At 55.7% G+C, this 15,536-nt stretch overlaps 1 protein-coding gene across 1 annotated transcript in view; it reads left to right on the forward strand.

The window, feature by feature from the left end:
* Positions 1–15,536, forward strand: part of SHANK3 (SH3 and multiple ankyrin repeat domains 3) — a gene marked incomplete at its 5' end in the record, with an annotated part of 48,751 nt that overhangs the window by 19,817 nt on the left and 13,398 nt on the right. The window contains 8 exons of the mRNA XM_081084070.1: positions 2,014–2,089; positions 2,371–2,453; positions 2,932–3,056; positions 3,158–3,290; positions 4,219–4,299; positions 8,727–8,750; positions 11,874–12,004; positions 12,517–12,601. Coding sequence (XP_080940196.1) covers positions 2,014–2,089; positions 2,371–2,453; positions 2,932–3,056; positions 3,158–3,290; positions 4,219–4,299; positions 8,727–8,750; positions 11,874–12,004; positions 12,517–12,601 — 738 coding nt within the window. The remainder of the gene's footprint in view (positions 1–2,013; positions 2,090–2,370; positions 2,454–2,931; positions 3,057–3,157; positions 3,291–4,218; positions 4,300–8,726; positions 8,751–11,873; positions 12,005–12,516; positions 12,602–15,536) is intronic.

Below are 15,536 nucleotides of genomic sequence, written 5' to 3' on the forward strand. Positions count from 1 at the left end.
ATCTGCCCATCCATCCATCCATCAGTCCATCTACCCATCCATCCCTTCTTCCATCCATCTCTCCATTTGTTCATCTATTCATCCATCTATCCATCTGTCTGTTCGTCAATCCATTTGTTCATCCATCATTCGTCTGTCCATTAATCCACCCACCCTCTCGTCCATCTGTCTGTCTGTTCATCCATCCGTCCACCCATCCTTCCATCCATCCACCAATCTAGTTATCCCCTCCCCATCAAACCACTCAGTCCACCTTCCCATTTGTTTATGCATCTGTTACCCTTTGACCCCTTCATCCATCCTTCCTGCTCTCTATCCCTCCTTCCATCTATTTCTTGTTCCATCCCTCCTTCCCTCCATCCATCATATAGTCATTCATCCAACAACCCACCCACCCACCCACCCACCCACCCACCCAGTTGTCCACCCATCTATCCCTCTAGTTATCTAGGTGCTAGGATCACAGAAATAAATGTTAGCTCACAATTAGTGGAAGAGATAGGTTATCAAAAATCATAGGGCCCTAGCTGGTGTGGCTCAGTGGATACAGCATCGGCCTGCGGACTGAAGGGTTCCAGGTTTGATTCCGGCCAAGGGCACATACCTGGGTTGCTGGCTCGATCCCCAGGATGGGGCATGCAGGAGACAGCTGATCAATGATTCTCTCCCATCATTGATGTTTCTATCTCTCCCTCTCCCTTCCTCTCTGAAATCAATAAAAATATATTTTAAAAAATCATAGATTCTCATTTGATCTCATTTCCTACCCTGAGTGCCCACCCCCCAGGAAATCCTTTACCCATGCAATCTATGGTGGCTACCTCATGGCCTGTGCCTTTGCGAGGCCTTCATGTGACCACCCATCCATCCATCTTTACATCCATTATCCCTCCCTCACCCTAGAACCGTGAACTTTCTCTGTAACCCTGTTCTGCGTCCTCTTAACACTTACCAGCATTTGACATGTGTATACGTATTTCTTGTCTGCTCTCCCTCTCTTTGAAAGAATTGTAAACTCTAGAGGGTAGGGGCTTGGTTCTGTTATCTGCTGTATTCTCAGAGGCCTAAAACAAAGAGTGCCTGGTGCACAGCAGGAGTTCAGTAAATACTTGTTGAATGAATAAATTAATCTTGAGAAATACTGAAATGATAGAGAATGAGGGAGGAATTGAGGGATGAAATGTGAGTGGCAGTGGAACCATCTGGGGGAACACCTTGGAGGCAGAGGTGCTATGAGGTCTGGGGGGCAGAGAATCTGGTTCATGGGCAGCTGCAGAAGTGAGCCTGGAGCAGGGAGGTGCTGGATGGGTATGTCCCAAAGAACCTGCAGGTCTGCAGGGGATCAGGGAGGCTCAGGGTGGGGCAGTGGCTGTGAGGGACGCCAAGATCAAGAGTACAGGTGGGAAAAAACTCTGTGCGTTGTCGTGACATCAGGGAAGGGACCCAGCCCCCACACCTGGACTCTGTGCACTCAGAGGCTGGACCTGGGGCAAGGGACCCCGTGAGGTTGAGCATCAGTGGGCCGTGTGAGGGGTGCAGTGAAGACACAGTGCTGCTTCCATGGCAGTGCATGTGGGCATGTAGCATGACATAGGTACATGACTGGACACAGAGACATGCATATGCACAAGCACATGTGAGCACAGCACTTACATGCAACTGTGGGCCACATGCATGTGCCTCACACATGGACATCTTTGCTGGTAACTACGGGCTCCAGTTCTCTGTGGCCTTGGCTGGTCTGCCATGTGCATGGGGGAGAGATGACCCACAGCCCCTGCCCTGTTCTGAACCCTGACCCCAGAAGCCAGAATTTCCCATATGGTCCCCTCAGCCTCTGACCTCAGGACCTCTGGGCCCAGGACCCAGGATCCCCCCCCCACACACACACACTTCCATGTGGCACAACCAGGCCAGGGGGTGTGGGCAGAGGCTGGTGACCACTGTGGTTGCGGGGCTGTTCAGGCCGCTTGGAGGATATGACCCTCCATCAGCAACTGAAACTCCCCTCAGAAACACGGGAGGACCGGACGAAGCGACTTTTCCGCCACTACACTGTGGGCTCCTATGACAGCCTCACCTCTCACAGGTACCGCAGGGCAGGTGGGCAGGTGGGCACGCGGGCACGCATGTGAGTGGGATGTCAAATGTAAAGGGAGGCTGAGAGCTGGGCAAGGAGGCCTGGGTGAAGAGGAAGGAGGAGGGAGTGGTGGCGCCCAGCCTTCTGTCTTCTGCCCTCCCAGGTCAGTCCAAGGGCAGCCCTCCCAGGGTGGGTGCTGCCTGAGGGACCCTTTTGGGGGCACGCCTGGGGTCAGCTTGGCCAGCGTGTTGGCAGGCTTCTCCTCACCCCTCCCTGCTTTCCTCCACCAGCGATTATGTCATTGATGACAAGGTGGCCATCCTGCAGAAACGGGACCACGAGGGCTTTGGGTTCGTGCTTCGGGGGGCCAAAGGTAATGAAGGGTTGGGGTCTGGGTGTCAGGCTGGCAGGGGCTGCAAACTGTTTGGGGCTTTTGTTCCGCCCCTCTGCTCTCCTCCCTGCCCCTGCCCCTGTCCCCAGTGTCACCCCATCCCCTCTCCAGGCCACACCCCTCCTTGTCCCTCTGCTGTGACTATACTCTTGGTCTGGAATGTCTCAGTCCAGGGCAGGACTCCACCTCCTTGTGGACGTCCAAGATTGCTGCTCTCGTGTGCCTGACCCAGTGGGGCCTCTCGGTGGGGGTGAGAGGGGAGTTTCTCAGAGGGATGTACCTTGGATTCCAGAACTGGCTCTTGTCCTGGGTGGCGCCTGCCCACTGCCCAGCCCAGGGCGCTCTGCCTGGTTTTATCTGTTCGGCGTGTTGCACCACTCTTGGGCTGTTACTGTGTGACAACCGCCTCCACCTGGACACACTAGTGAAGCCCCCCCTAACGCCCCGCCCACCCCTGCAGCAGAGACCCCCATCGAGGAGTTCACCCCCACGCCGGCCTTCCCTGCACTTCAGTACCTCGAGTCTGTGGATGTGGAGGGCGTGGCCTGGAGGGCCGGGCTGCGCACGGGAGACTTCCTCATCGAGGTGAGGCTCATCCTTACCTGTGCGTCTGGGTGGGTGCTGACCTCTGAGCCCTGAGGAGGACACACCTGGACCACCCCCACCCACCTACCTGTCTGTCCCAGGTGAACGGGGTGAACGTGGTGAAGGTTGGACATAAGCAGGTGGTGGCTCTGATCCGCCAGGGCGGGAACCGTCTTGTCATGAAGGTTGTGTCGGTGACAAGGAAGCCGGAAGAAGACGGGGCTCGACGCAGAGGTGAGGTGTCAGGCTTCAGATCTCGGTGCCCAGACTCTCCCCTCTGGCTCCTGACCTTAGACCTCTGGTCCCAGGCCCATGTTTCTCTGCCCATCTCCTGGCCCCAGACTGCTGACATCAGGTGTCTGAACCCAAGTGAAATGCCCCATTCGTGGCTTGTGTGCTTTCCCAGTTCTTGATGTTAGACTGGCCCCCTAGCCCCCAGTCTGTGACCCCTGACCCCAGGTTGCCCCTCCTCAGATCCCCGCCCCCTGCTTCCTGGCTTCCCCCAGCCCCTGGTGTGGAAGAGCCCTCCTTCCCTGCACTGCCAGCAGCTGCCTGGAGGCCGGGGTTGCCATAGCAACTGTGAGGTTGACGCTGCCTTCCGCTCATTGTCGGAGGGAAGGGGGAGGTGGCACCTGAGGGAAGAGGAAGAGCGTCTTCTCCCTGCGCGATGTCGCGGATCAGCCTGGGCCCAGGAGGCTTTGCTGGCCGGGCCCAGCCCAGGCCATGGCTTAGCTGACCACACCAGAGTCCCCTGAGGGGCAGTGGCCACCAGGGTCTGGGAGAGCCCTGGAGCAGCAAGAGTCCCGCCTGCTGGGGACCCCTCCCAGCCCCCACCCCATGGCTCTGGTGCCCCTTGCTCAGCCTTCAGAGGCTAAAGGGTGGGCACTCAGGCTAGAGCTGGCCAGCACCGTGACCCCTCCTGGGGCTCTTGACCACCTCCTGAGGCCCCTGGCCAGCCCGGCCCTCAGCACCCCCTGAGCTCCCAGCGCCATGAAGAAGTTTGCATCCAGCCGCAGCCTGAACAAGATCCTGGCGCAATGTGACACGTCCTCACGGGAGTACGAGGAGATCCAGGCGGTGGAGCGCAAGTGGCACCTGCACCTGGCCACGCCGCGCTGCCTGCTGCTGGACAGGAGGTCCAAGGCCTCCCTCTTCTTTGCAGCCCCGCCGCCCCCCAAGAGGGCCCCCAGCACCACATTGACCCTGCGTTCCAAGTCCATGACGGCTGAGCTTGAAGAACTTGGTGAGCAGTGAGGGCGGGAGGTTGAGGGCAGCCCAGGGTGGGTGGCCCGGTGGAGTGAGCTGGCGCCAAAGCCAGGCAGAGGGAGAGAGGGCAGGAAGGACAGACAGATGTGTGAAGAGGCCTAAGGTAAATGGGTGGGTGCTGGAATGGTGGGATGATGAGGGGGAGACATGTGGATGGGATGAGGGCCAAGGGGCTGGATGACAGGGTTGGAGATGGATATGGGGCCACCAGGTGGTGGCGGGAGCAGGGCCTGGCCCGCCAGTGTGTCTGCATGCGTGCACATGTGCTGCCTGTGGCTCTCCAGTCTGACTTTACTCCTTTGTTTCACCCACGTGAGAAAAGGGCAGGAGTCTGGGCCCTGGGCTCTGCCCCGGCTCTGCCGGGCACTGGCTGTGTGACTTGTGCATCTGTTTTACCCTCTCAGCACCAGCTCACTCACTGGTTGAGCAGGGTAATTACAGCGAGCGGCTGACCTCACAGGGCTGTGTGCACCTCACTGCTTCAGTGACGGGCAGGCCCTCGTGGGCTGCAGGAGGCACATAAGAGTGTGTCAGGGCTTTGATGGGGCATGTTGTGGGCACAATCCCAGAGTGATGTTGGTAACCTCGTTGTGGGCATGTCTCGAGATATGTGACTGTTAATAGCCTCGTCATAGGTGTGTCCAGATATACGTAGCCATGTCCTGATATTCGTGACCATCAGCGTCCTCATCATGAGCGTGTCCTAGTCACATGACTGTTAATGTGCTCTGTCCTTCTACAGTCTATACCCAGTCCTAGCCCCAGACTTTACCCTGGCGTCAGCCAGGATCTATCCCAGTCCTGCCCCTGATCCTGGTTCTAGAATGAGCTTCAACCCTGGCGTAGGCTTGGTTCTTCCCTAGTCTGCTAAAGTTATTCCTGACCTGAGTCATTGGCTGAGCCCTGATCCCATCCTGGCCACGGGCTGAGCCACCCGTACAAGCTGGTACTCTTTTTTTTTTTTTTAATATTTTTTATTGATTTTTTACAGAGAGGAAGGGAGAGAGATAGAGTTAGAAACACCGATGAGAGAGAAACATCGATCAGCTGCCTCCTGCACATCTCCCATTGGGGATGTGCCCGCAACCCAGGTACATGCCCTTGACCGGAATCGAACCTGGGACCTTGCAGTCCGCAGGCCGACACTCTATCCACTGAGCCAAACCGGTTTTGGCCAAGCTGGTACTCTTGACTGTAGTTTATCATGGAGGACAGCCACCAAGATCAACGGAATTGACAGGATTTTCCTTCCCCATGAATATTATGAATAAAATAAAAACACATAGCTAACTTGAAACAAAAGAATAGGAATCCCCTAGGTCTCAAAAATGAAGAAAGAAATCAGAGCCAAAAAGACAGGAAGCTGATGCTGCCATATAGTCCATGGTGGCTTGGGACAGGATGTAGATTCCCAAGGCAAGGGGTTGAGGCTCTGATGCCCCCACAAAGCCAAGAGATATGGTTGTGGACCCAAAGCTGGAACCACACCCAAGAACTGGAATTAGCATCAAAAGAACTGAAAATCATAGAAGAATATGAAAGAGACAAAATAATGTGTTTAAATACAGAGTTTAAGAGAAATGACAGAATTCATAGTGAAAGAACAAGACAGTACCAAAAGAAAAAAAAAAAGAAAGAAAAAGATTTTAAAAGGATCCCTAAAAAACTGTATTGAAACAAAAATTATAGCCACTGGGACTAAAAAAAATCTCTGAGATGAACAGGATTCCTCAGTGTGGCAGGGTTGTTCACAGACCCAGCTGAAGAAGAAAACAGTGAATTAGAAGATAAGTCTGAAGAGATCACCTAAAATGCAGCACAGGAGACAAGGAGATAACAAACTATCAAAGGGCAGGTGAGACACAAAAGAATAAAAACTTTGGGGAAGAGGCAACATTTGAAGAGTAAATGGTTGGTAATTTTCAAAATTGAAAAAGGAGACGAGACTCCAGTTTAAAGAAGTGTAAGTCCCAAGCAAGGAAATATAAAATAAATCTATACATGTAGACTTGTCATAGTAAAACTTCAGAACACCATAGACAGAAAGAAAAATTGTAACCACCAGAGAAAAAAGCTGGATGACCTAGGAAGGAAGGGAAGACTGACAGCTGATTTCTAATCAGCAGTAGTAGCTTCTAGGAGACGATGGAATGATAACTTCAGAGTCTTGTGTGAAAATGCTTTTCCACCTAGAATTCTATATCCTGCTAAAACCCACTCATTCAAGAGTGCAGCAGGGAAGCTAGCAGACTTCTGGCCTCAGGGTCACAAGGGTTCAGGGCTAGTCATGGGGAGCTGATCTGCTTCACTGATTGAGGGTCCAAACTGATCAATGAACCAATACCCCTAGGCAGCGAGGTCTGGCTAGACACCATCTTGAGGCTCTGGTGGGCGGGTCCCAGGAGCCTCTTCCAGAGGCTGTTACCCAGCCATGCTCAGCAGCACGTTCAGAAGGGAGCCCCCAGTTCTGCATGAAGAGGTGCTTGGGCAACCTCAGATCTGTAATCCAGGGACCAGTGGCTGCTCTGTGTGAAGAAACCCTCGAACAGCAGATCCTCCCTCCTCTCTGCCCTGGTCCAGGGCTTTCCCTCTGCTGTTGTGTAGCCCTCATCTTCCAGGGGCTCACTCCTGCAGCCTCAGGTTGGCGTCATCTTCATCCACTTTTCTGGAGCAGAGTTTGGGGAAGGCTGAGGAAGGAACAGCTTAGCACAGAGCCTCTGTCCACACTGCTGACTGAGGGGTCACAGCTTTGGTTGAAGCTGGACCCAGGCTTTTTTTTTTTCTCTGTTTGGAGGAGAATCCATTCCGTCCCCCAGAGGACAGCTGTCCTGGGAAGCCAGCCCAGGTGTTGACCTCCAGAAATACCTGGTTTGAGGAAGCCAGGCCGGCATCAGGGTTCCCACGTACTACAGAGCTCAGCTTGCGGTCCAGTGTTGGTGCTTTCAAAAGGTAGAAATAAGGCCCGTTGGCTCACTGCCAGTATTAACATGTCAGTTCTGTGTCACACTGTTGAGAACTGATGGGACCATTTAGGGTCCCTGTAGTCTATCGAGAAGATGACCTCAATAGCTGGAAAGAAAGGAAGATGTGAGGTGACAAAAAAAGCAGGTGGCAAGGGTGGGGGCTCAGAGAGAGTGTGGGGGAGAAGCAAAGCCCTGAATGGCTGAGGGGCTGGCAGAAACAACAGAGAGGAAGGGGCTGGGTAGGGACCCTCCCCTGAGACAGGTGGTAGAAGGAAGGGCAGGACACCCCCAGTGCTCTTAGGCAAGTGCGCATCGGGGTTCCCACGTGCTCATCTCCTCAATAAGAACCAAGGACATGCTGGGGCTGCAGAGGTCAGTGGAGACCCAGACTTGGGAGTGTCCAGTGGGTCTGAGTCCCCTCCTACTCACCCACTTTCTCATGGTAAATCTTGAGCTTCTGGGTCTTTTTTCCTCTGTGATGAGAATGTTGGGGCAGGTGCCACGCCAGTGTGCGGTCTCTGACTGGCCTGCCCTTTGTTGGAAACACCCTGTGCAGAATGCTCCAGGGCAACCAGTGATGCCCTCAGTGACTCCAAACTTGGTTTTTATGGGATTTTGCCCTTTCTCTAAAAAAATTTGACTTACTTGTCTGTGGACGTCTCCACGTGTGTGTGCATGTCTGTGTGTGCATGTCTGTGTGTGCATGAGCACGAATGTGTGCACATGTGTGAGTGGATGTGTGGGGACGTACAAAAGCATGTGCACATCGTGTGTGAGTGGATGTGCACAAGCATGTATGTAAACGTGTGTGAGTGGACATACACAAGCGAGTGTATAAGTATGTGTGGATGTGCACGTGCATGTGTGTAATCGTGTGTGAGTAGACATGTATAAACATGTGCGTGAACATCATGTGTGAACTTGTGTGTGAGTGGACATGCACAAATGTGTGAACATATGTGTACGCAAACATGCATGGGCAGTGTGTGCGCGCATGTGTGAGTCAATGTATGTGGATGTGCACAAGTGTGTGTGCATCGTGTGTGTAGACACACACCAGTGTGCATGAGTGTGAGTGGAACTGCATGGGCCTCGTGTACATGTGTGAGTGGACTGTAAATGTGTGTGTGCACGTGTGTGTGTGCACGTGTGTGTGTGCACGTGTGTGTGTGCACGTGTGTGTGTGCATGCACACAAAAGCATATGTCTCTGCTTGTGATTGTTTCTGCCTCGAGTTTCAAGCTGTGTACTAATTTGGCATTGGGCAGATTTGCCCCTTCGGTCTCGTAGAGTGTAGGTCGGGGGTTGTGGGGATCTGGGAGGTCCTGGTTGTTAGAAGGGGTGGGAAAAGAGAGGTGGGCAAAGGGGGTGGGGAATGGGGCCCGGGTGCTGAGGATGAAGCCTGCCTCTTACCCCCTTTGCTCTGTTTCTTGATTCCAAGCCTCCATTCGGAGAAGGAAAGGGGGTGAGTCATCTGCTGTGTCCCCAGGGCCACAGCTTCGCCTGACCCCTGTCCAAGGAAGCGCTGGTGTATGAGGAGGTTCCAGTTCACTCAGGGTGGTCTGGAGGCCTGGGCTGTACCCTCCTGATGGCCTTTTCTCTGGGATCTGGTGGGGGCACAGTAGAAGGACCTGGCTAGGGTCACCTGGGGATGTGATAGGCTTGGTCAGGGGCCTTGTGGCTCAGGTGAGCTGGGGTGGCCTGGTGAGGCAGAGCTGGGAACCCCCAGAGCGGAGGCCTGGAGCCAGGGAGGGTGGTTTTAGGACCCAGCTGTGGCACTTCGGGGGTGGGAGTGTCCGGTGCTTGACTTGGCCCAGGTTGCTGCTTCTTGTCTGCTCTGGGGGCTCCCTTGTGCCTGGTGTACGGGTGCTGTTTCCGTGCTGATCTGTTTTGGGGTCAAGCCCAGTGCTACCAGTCCCTCAGAGCATGAGTCAGGGCCCACAGCACTGGGGAGACAGCCTGGAGTTCCTACCCCAGCATCGCCCACCTGTTGGCTTCCCCATCCCTTGCTGCTACCTTCAGACCTCATCTGCCATGTCCTCTGAGGCTCCTCCCTGTACGTCTGGCCTGCTTTCGAGGGACACAGCATCCATGTGGGGACAGAGTCTGGGCCTGGGCACTGAGGGCCAGTATCTGTCAGATCTCAGGGCCTGGCTTCTGCCAGCTTCTCCCACCTCTCGGTGAACAGGATTCCAGGCCACACGGAAGCCAGAGGTGGCTCTGTGGCCCCTCATTGTCCATGTAGCCGGTGCCCACTGGTCCTCACTCTGGGACCCACGGGCCTTTCCTGTGCCAGCCTGCAGTCCACAGTCTCCTGCACGGCCTGCAGCCTGGCCCTCTGAGTCCTCGCCGCCCCTTCCCCAGTCCCAGTGAAGTGCTTTCCTGGGCATCTTTTCAGGCGTTAAAACAGGTGATGGCGTCTCCTCTCTGGACACTTTTGTGCACACCTTGAGGCCGACATGCGAACTATTTCTGGAGCACATCGGTTCTGTGCTCGGCTCATTAGCGGGGCTCCCAGGGAGCTGTGCTGTGGCCTGCGCACTGCCTCCAGTTGTAGGGGCAGTGATGGTGATTCATCGCCCCCACAGGCCCCGCTTGTTCAAACAGCCGCATCCGCCCCGGCCCCACGACAGCTGTGTGTGTGAGTCTGGTGGTGTTGGGGGGGGGGGGGGGGCGGGGGCGAGACACGCCAGGGACCCAGACCCGCTTCCTAATGGGCTTCATTCCCTTATCTAAAGATCTGAAATGCTGTAAGAATACACTTGCTAATTTGGGGGGGGATTGGGTGTCAATCTCACTAGTTTATAGTATGAAGAATTTTTATTCTTTCCAATTTGAAAATAATTCTCGTCTGGCCTAGTCCCGTGGCCCACAGCCAGCAGCTGTGCTTGGCTACCTCACTGAGCATGTGGCGTTGGGTCTCGGACTGAGTTCCGGACCTGGGCAAGGGGCCTCTCAATTCACAGCTCAGGTGAGCACGTGTCCTGTGATTCCCACGGAAGTGTTTCTCTCCATACCTCTCTTTTTGTCTATGGTTTCTGGGCAGCCTGGCAGCTAAGTCTGACCTTTCATTTACGGGGTCTGTGATCTGGGCAGTTTATCTCTCAGACCTTCAGTTTCTTCTTCTTCGTGTGGCTGTTGTGGGATGACAGGTGAAGCACTTCCCACTCTGGAAACCGCCTGGAACCTAAATGGTCTCAGCTCCAAAGGGAAGGCATTCACCTCATTACAAAACAAACAAGGGGCCTCTAACAGGCCTCCCTGGTCTGCACCTGGGCCCGGGTGAGTTGAAACTCTGGTGGAGCCTCTAGTGGAGCTGTCAGGGCCGGGCTGGGTGCCCTGGGCTGTAGGGCAGCTGTGGAGCTGATTGTAGCAAACGTGTGCTCGGTGCTTGGTGCCTGCTCAGAGCTGGCACAGTGGTGGCACCTCTAGATATGTGCTAGCTCTCACAACCCTGAGGCAGGTGCCGCTTGTGTGCTGTTTCATCAGAGGAGGAAACTGAGTCATAAAGAGGTTAAGCCAGGAAAGTGAGTGTACAGAGTGGGTCTGGTTTGGGTTGGGTACTGGACATCTCAGGACTTTATCTGCTTTGCACGGCGATTGTGGGCGGGTGCAGAGGTGGGACAGCAGGTGCTGGTAGGAGGTGTCGAGGCTGACCCCAGACGTTCTCCCACGTGGAGCGCTTGGGTGACCTGACGCGTGAGCCTGTAGGGTTGGCACAGTCCCTTGGTTGGGAGGGTGGGATCTCGAACCTGAGTGAAGGATGGCGTGGGCAGGGCTCCTGAACAAGAGGGCCCCCTGGCAGCAGGTGGGCACCCTACTGCACTCCGCGCTGGCCCCAACTGGACCTATCTGTCCTCCAGCTGGACCTGATAGCTCTCAGACACACCCAGTTGTTTAACAAAACCTCCAAGTCGTGTTCATAAAAAACAACACTTTGAAAAGCATCAACCAGCTTTAATAAAAACAAACAGAGCTTTTCTTTTACAACGGATTTGAGAAGAACAGTGCCTGGGGGCTCCTGGTGCCTTTCCCCCAGGCCTTGTTCAGCCCTGTGGGTCCCCCTTGTCCCTCCCAACTGTGCCCCACACCCTCTTCTTGGCACCTCCCACCTGGACGAAGGTTCTTTGGCTTCCTGAGCAGCCTGGGGCACTCAGCTGTTTTCTTTCATTCTTGATTGATTGGCATCTTTCGTGGGCACCCGCTGGACCTCAGGGCTGTCCTGTGCGCTGGGCCCAGAGGGTGACCCCTTGTGCTGAGGAGAAAAGTGAAAGTCAAAGGACACGGAATCTTGGGGAGACCGGGGCTCTCAGCAGTGTGCCCGGGTCCTCCCCCTAAGGGCCAGTCGGCCTTTTCCTGGAGTGGTGTCTCCAGGGTCCCCTGGAGCCTCGCCAAGGGTGGAGAGGCAGGCTGGTGCAGAACCTGGGTTCTGGTGTGTGAGGGCCCCCATCCCAGGTCTGGAAGCAGCCCTGGGGAGTGGGAGGTCTGAGGTGGGCCCAGCGTGGGGTGGACCGGCCTTGTGGGAAGGACAGAACAGTGAGGCTGCTCAAGGTCATGGTGGCTGAGAAGACACCTTCTTGGTGTGCAGAGAAACTAGATGAGATCCTGGCGGCCGCCACGGAGCCCGCACTGAGGCCTGACATCGCGGATGCTGACTCGAGGGCGGCCACCGTCAAACAGCGGCCCACCAGCCGGAGGATCACCCCGGCCGAGATCAGTGTAAGCTGCTGGGTGGCTGGGTGTGGGGGTGGGCTGAGGGCTGGGTGGAGCATGGGTATTTGCACATTTTCTGGGGTGGAGGTCCATCATTTGGACCCCACACTTTAGGAGTGGTTGTGAAGATCCCCCAGACTCCTGGAGACACTTGGGGCCACCTCAGCCCCCTGAATGGCCACAGTTGACCCCGTGCTGAATGGCTTTCAGTGCCTTAGGGAGGTTCTGTGCCAGCCCTGTTCATGCCACAAATAGTGTGTCTTTATCCCCTGGCCCACTTCTCCTACTGGGCACCTCCTGGGCTGCTCCCCTAGCCTCACCTGGGCCACACCCAGGGCCGCTGTCTGCTCTGGCCACCTTGGCATCAACCCACCCAACACTCTGCCCAGGCCTCTGCTACCTGGCCCTGCTATGGAGGCAGGCGCCTGGGCACCAGCACGTTGGACATAGTGCATGGGTGAGATGAGGTTTAGGAAGAGTGTGAGCGGAACCTCCATGTACCCTCCCGACTCCCACAGTCACTGTTTGAGCGCCAGGGCCTCCCAGGCCCAGAGAAGCTGCCAGGCTCCCTGCGGAAGGGGATTCCACGGACCAAGTCTGTAGGTACGGCCGGGCTGGGGTCTGCACGGGGCGGAGGGAATGGGACCCGGGTGGACACAGGGCTGGAGGACCCTCTCTCTCCACCTTCAACTGGGTTTTCAGTTCCCCTCTGAGTCCTGCCTCTCCCTGGCCCTAGCCCAGAGATCTCATATGTGGACATATGTGGGGGTGGGGGTGGGGGTGGGGGTCAGTCCTTTGGCAAACTCGGAGATACTTTGCTAAAACAGACTCTTGAGACCCCCCCCACACCTATCTACGGCTTCCTGTCCAGTGGGTACCCTCCATCCATGGCTCCCACCCATCCCTAATTAAGGCCTTGTCTTCTATGCTGGATGCCTGAGTACATGTCATATTTCTGGTCCTAAAACTACCCTCCCCTTGAACCTGCCCCCACCCCGTACCCCAGCTTTCCTCAATACCTCTCCTTTCCTTCACAGTCCATTTCTCCAAAGTCACCTATACTTTCTGTCTCCTGTCCCCGCCTGCAGCCGGGGGAAGGCTAGCTCTGTCCCTAAAATTGAAGTTGCTCCCACCATGGTCACCAGTGTTCTCCAGGGTGTTCCTCCTGGTGCCCGTGACCAGCCCTCTCTTTTGGACTTCAATTCGCAGTTGGTTTTCCTGCTTCCTTGTCCATGTAACTCTTCTCCAAGTTTTAGGACACTTCTCAGCTGCACATGTTCAGGCTTCTCCCAGCCCCACACACCAAGGTGGGTCCTTCTGTCCTCCCCAAGGAGGACACCACACCACACCACACCAACAGGGAACTTTCTCAAGGCTCGTCCTTGGTCTCTCTGCCTCTGCACCTGTCTCCATGGGACATCACAGTCCAGCTGATGTCATGCCCCACACTTGGCCATGTCCTCTTTTGACCCTGGGCCTGGTCATCTAACAAGCCCCACCTGCTGCTCATCCTTCTAGGCATCCAGTGCCCTCTCCTGCTCACCTGTCCATCCATCTACCCCCAGACCTGTCCACTTACCCATCTCTCTGTCGATGTACACCTCACCGCACCCATCGTGTGTTAACCAGTAAATGCCCCTTCAGCACGCACGCCAACGCTGTGTATGCGCACTGCCACACGCAGTCCTTAGAGGAACCCTGCAGAGGTAACACTAGAGTTAGTACCTGTGTTACCGACGATGAGACTGAGGCCAAGAGGCCAAGTGACTTGCCCACGGTCACACGGCTGCCGTACCTGTCTTCTGTTCACCCACCTGGCCAGCCAGTTGCCCAAACCCCAATCCCTCATTCACCCTAGGACCTCTGATGCTCGATGCCCACTCTAGACTGACCCTGGGCCAGGTGTGGGGGCTCAGTTGGGGGAGGTGACACATATGCAGACAACTCAGTTTGGCAGTTGTGGTGAGTGTGAAGGAGCATGTCCAGTTAGAGACAACTCGGGGTACCAGCCACACCTGGGTGTCGGCAGGCTGGAGGGGTGTGTCGGAGTTTGACATGCAGGACGAGTGGGGGTTTCTGGGAGATCATGTGGTGAGTTACTGATAAAGGCCATCATCATAGGTGGCATGGTCCTTCAGGGACTGCTGTGGGTCCTTTCTGTGGGGGAGGAGGAGGAAGAGGGTTGGTGAGACTGCAGCCACTTTGGAGCTCAGAGGTACCTCCCTCCTCCCTCCTCCCACTGGCCGAAGCCCTGGGAGTCCTCCATGGTTTCCTCCTTATTCTCCGCTTCCCCTGACAAATTAGGGGTACACTGCCTCCTCAAATGCCTGGTGCCTGGCTCCTCACCAGCTTCGTAGCCCTGCCTGGCCGGGCCTCAACGTCTTGCTCTTGGGTCACAGCTTTGCTGTCCTTCAGACCTCCCTTCCCAGCTCCACCCACAGGTCAGATGGGGACTTCTGCAGAGCAGATATCACCCCTCATCCCTGCAGTTGACCCTCTGTGGGCTCCCAATTGCCTTGGGGTGTTGGGGAACCGACCCCAGCCCTCTTCTGCTTCATCGGGGCCATCTGTCTCCGCCTCCCTCTGACCTGGGCCTGCCAGACGCATTGTTCTCCACCTGACCTCACCCTGCCAGAGGCTGTCCCTCAGCTACACCCAGTCCCAGAACATACAGGTGCACATCCAAGTGCCTGCCCATTGGGACATGAGCCCAGATGGGGATGGCAGCTCTTTCCCACTCACCCTCTTGGACCTTTCAGTGCTTGGGCCGTGAATGAGCTGAGAGGGGCTCATCATTTTGTTTATCCTCATCCCAGGATTTTTTCCATTGATTTTCAGAGAGAGTGGGAGGAAGTGGGGGAGGGGGAGAGAGGAGGGGGAAGGGGGAGGAGAGATGTGAGAGAGACACATCTATTGGTTGCTCCAACCCGCAACCCAGACACGTGCCCTGGGTTGGGAATCGAACCCGAGAACTTTCGGTGCATGGGCCAGTGCTCTAACCACTGAGAACAACAGCCAGGGCAAAAGGTGCTCATCTTTGACCCCTCTTCTTGGCCTGCCAAACAAGTTACCAGACTCCTGGAGAGCCCGCCCCTTGTCCTGGCTGTGTGGCCTTGGCACATGGTTCAGTCCTTGAAACCTCAGGGTCCTGATGTGGAAATGTGGGGACCACCGAGTGCCTGCCTACCTCCAGGGCCGCTCTGAGGCTCCCCCAGGGGCTGCACTGAGTGAACACTGGGCCACTGCTTGTGCTTGGTGGTGTTGGTCTAGCATTTGGGGGCCAGCACTCAAGTGCTGGGGTACTGCTCTCTGCCCACCCAAGATGGCATCAATACAGACTCTCCATTTCATCCCGAGGCAAGGGACTTGAAGTTAGAACTTGGCAGATCACACCCCCTGCAGCTTCTGGGGCACCGGCTTCCCTGTGTACCTGTCTCACACACGTGGGCGGTGGGTGTTTATATACTGTGTTCCTGTGTCCAGCAAAGGGGTGGAAGGCAGACCTGATATGATGATGATGACGACCTGGGTCCTATCT

The sequence above is a fragment of the Myotis nattereri genome, assembly GCF_964212035.1.
Source record: "Myotis nattereri genome assembly, chromosome: 2".
NCBI classification, from domain to species: Eukaryota; Metazoa; Chordata; class Mammalia; order Chiroptera; family Vespertilionidae; genus Myotis; species Myotis nattereri.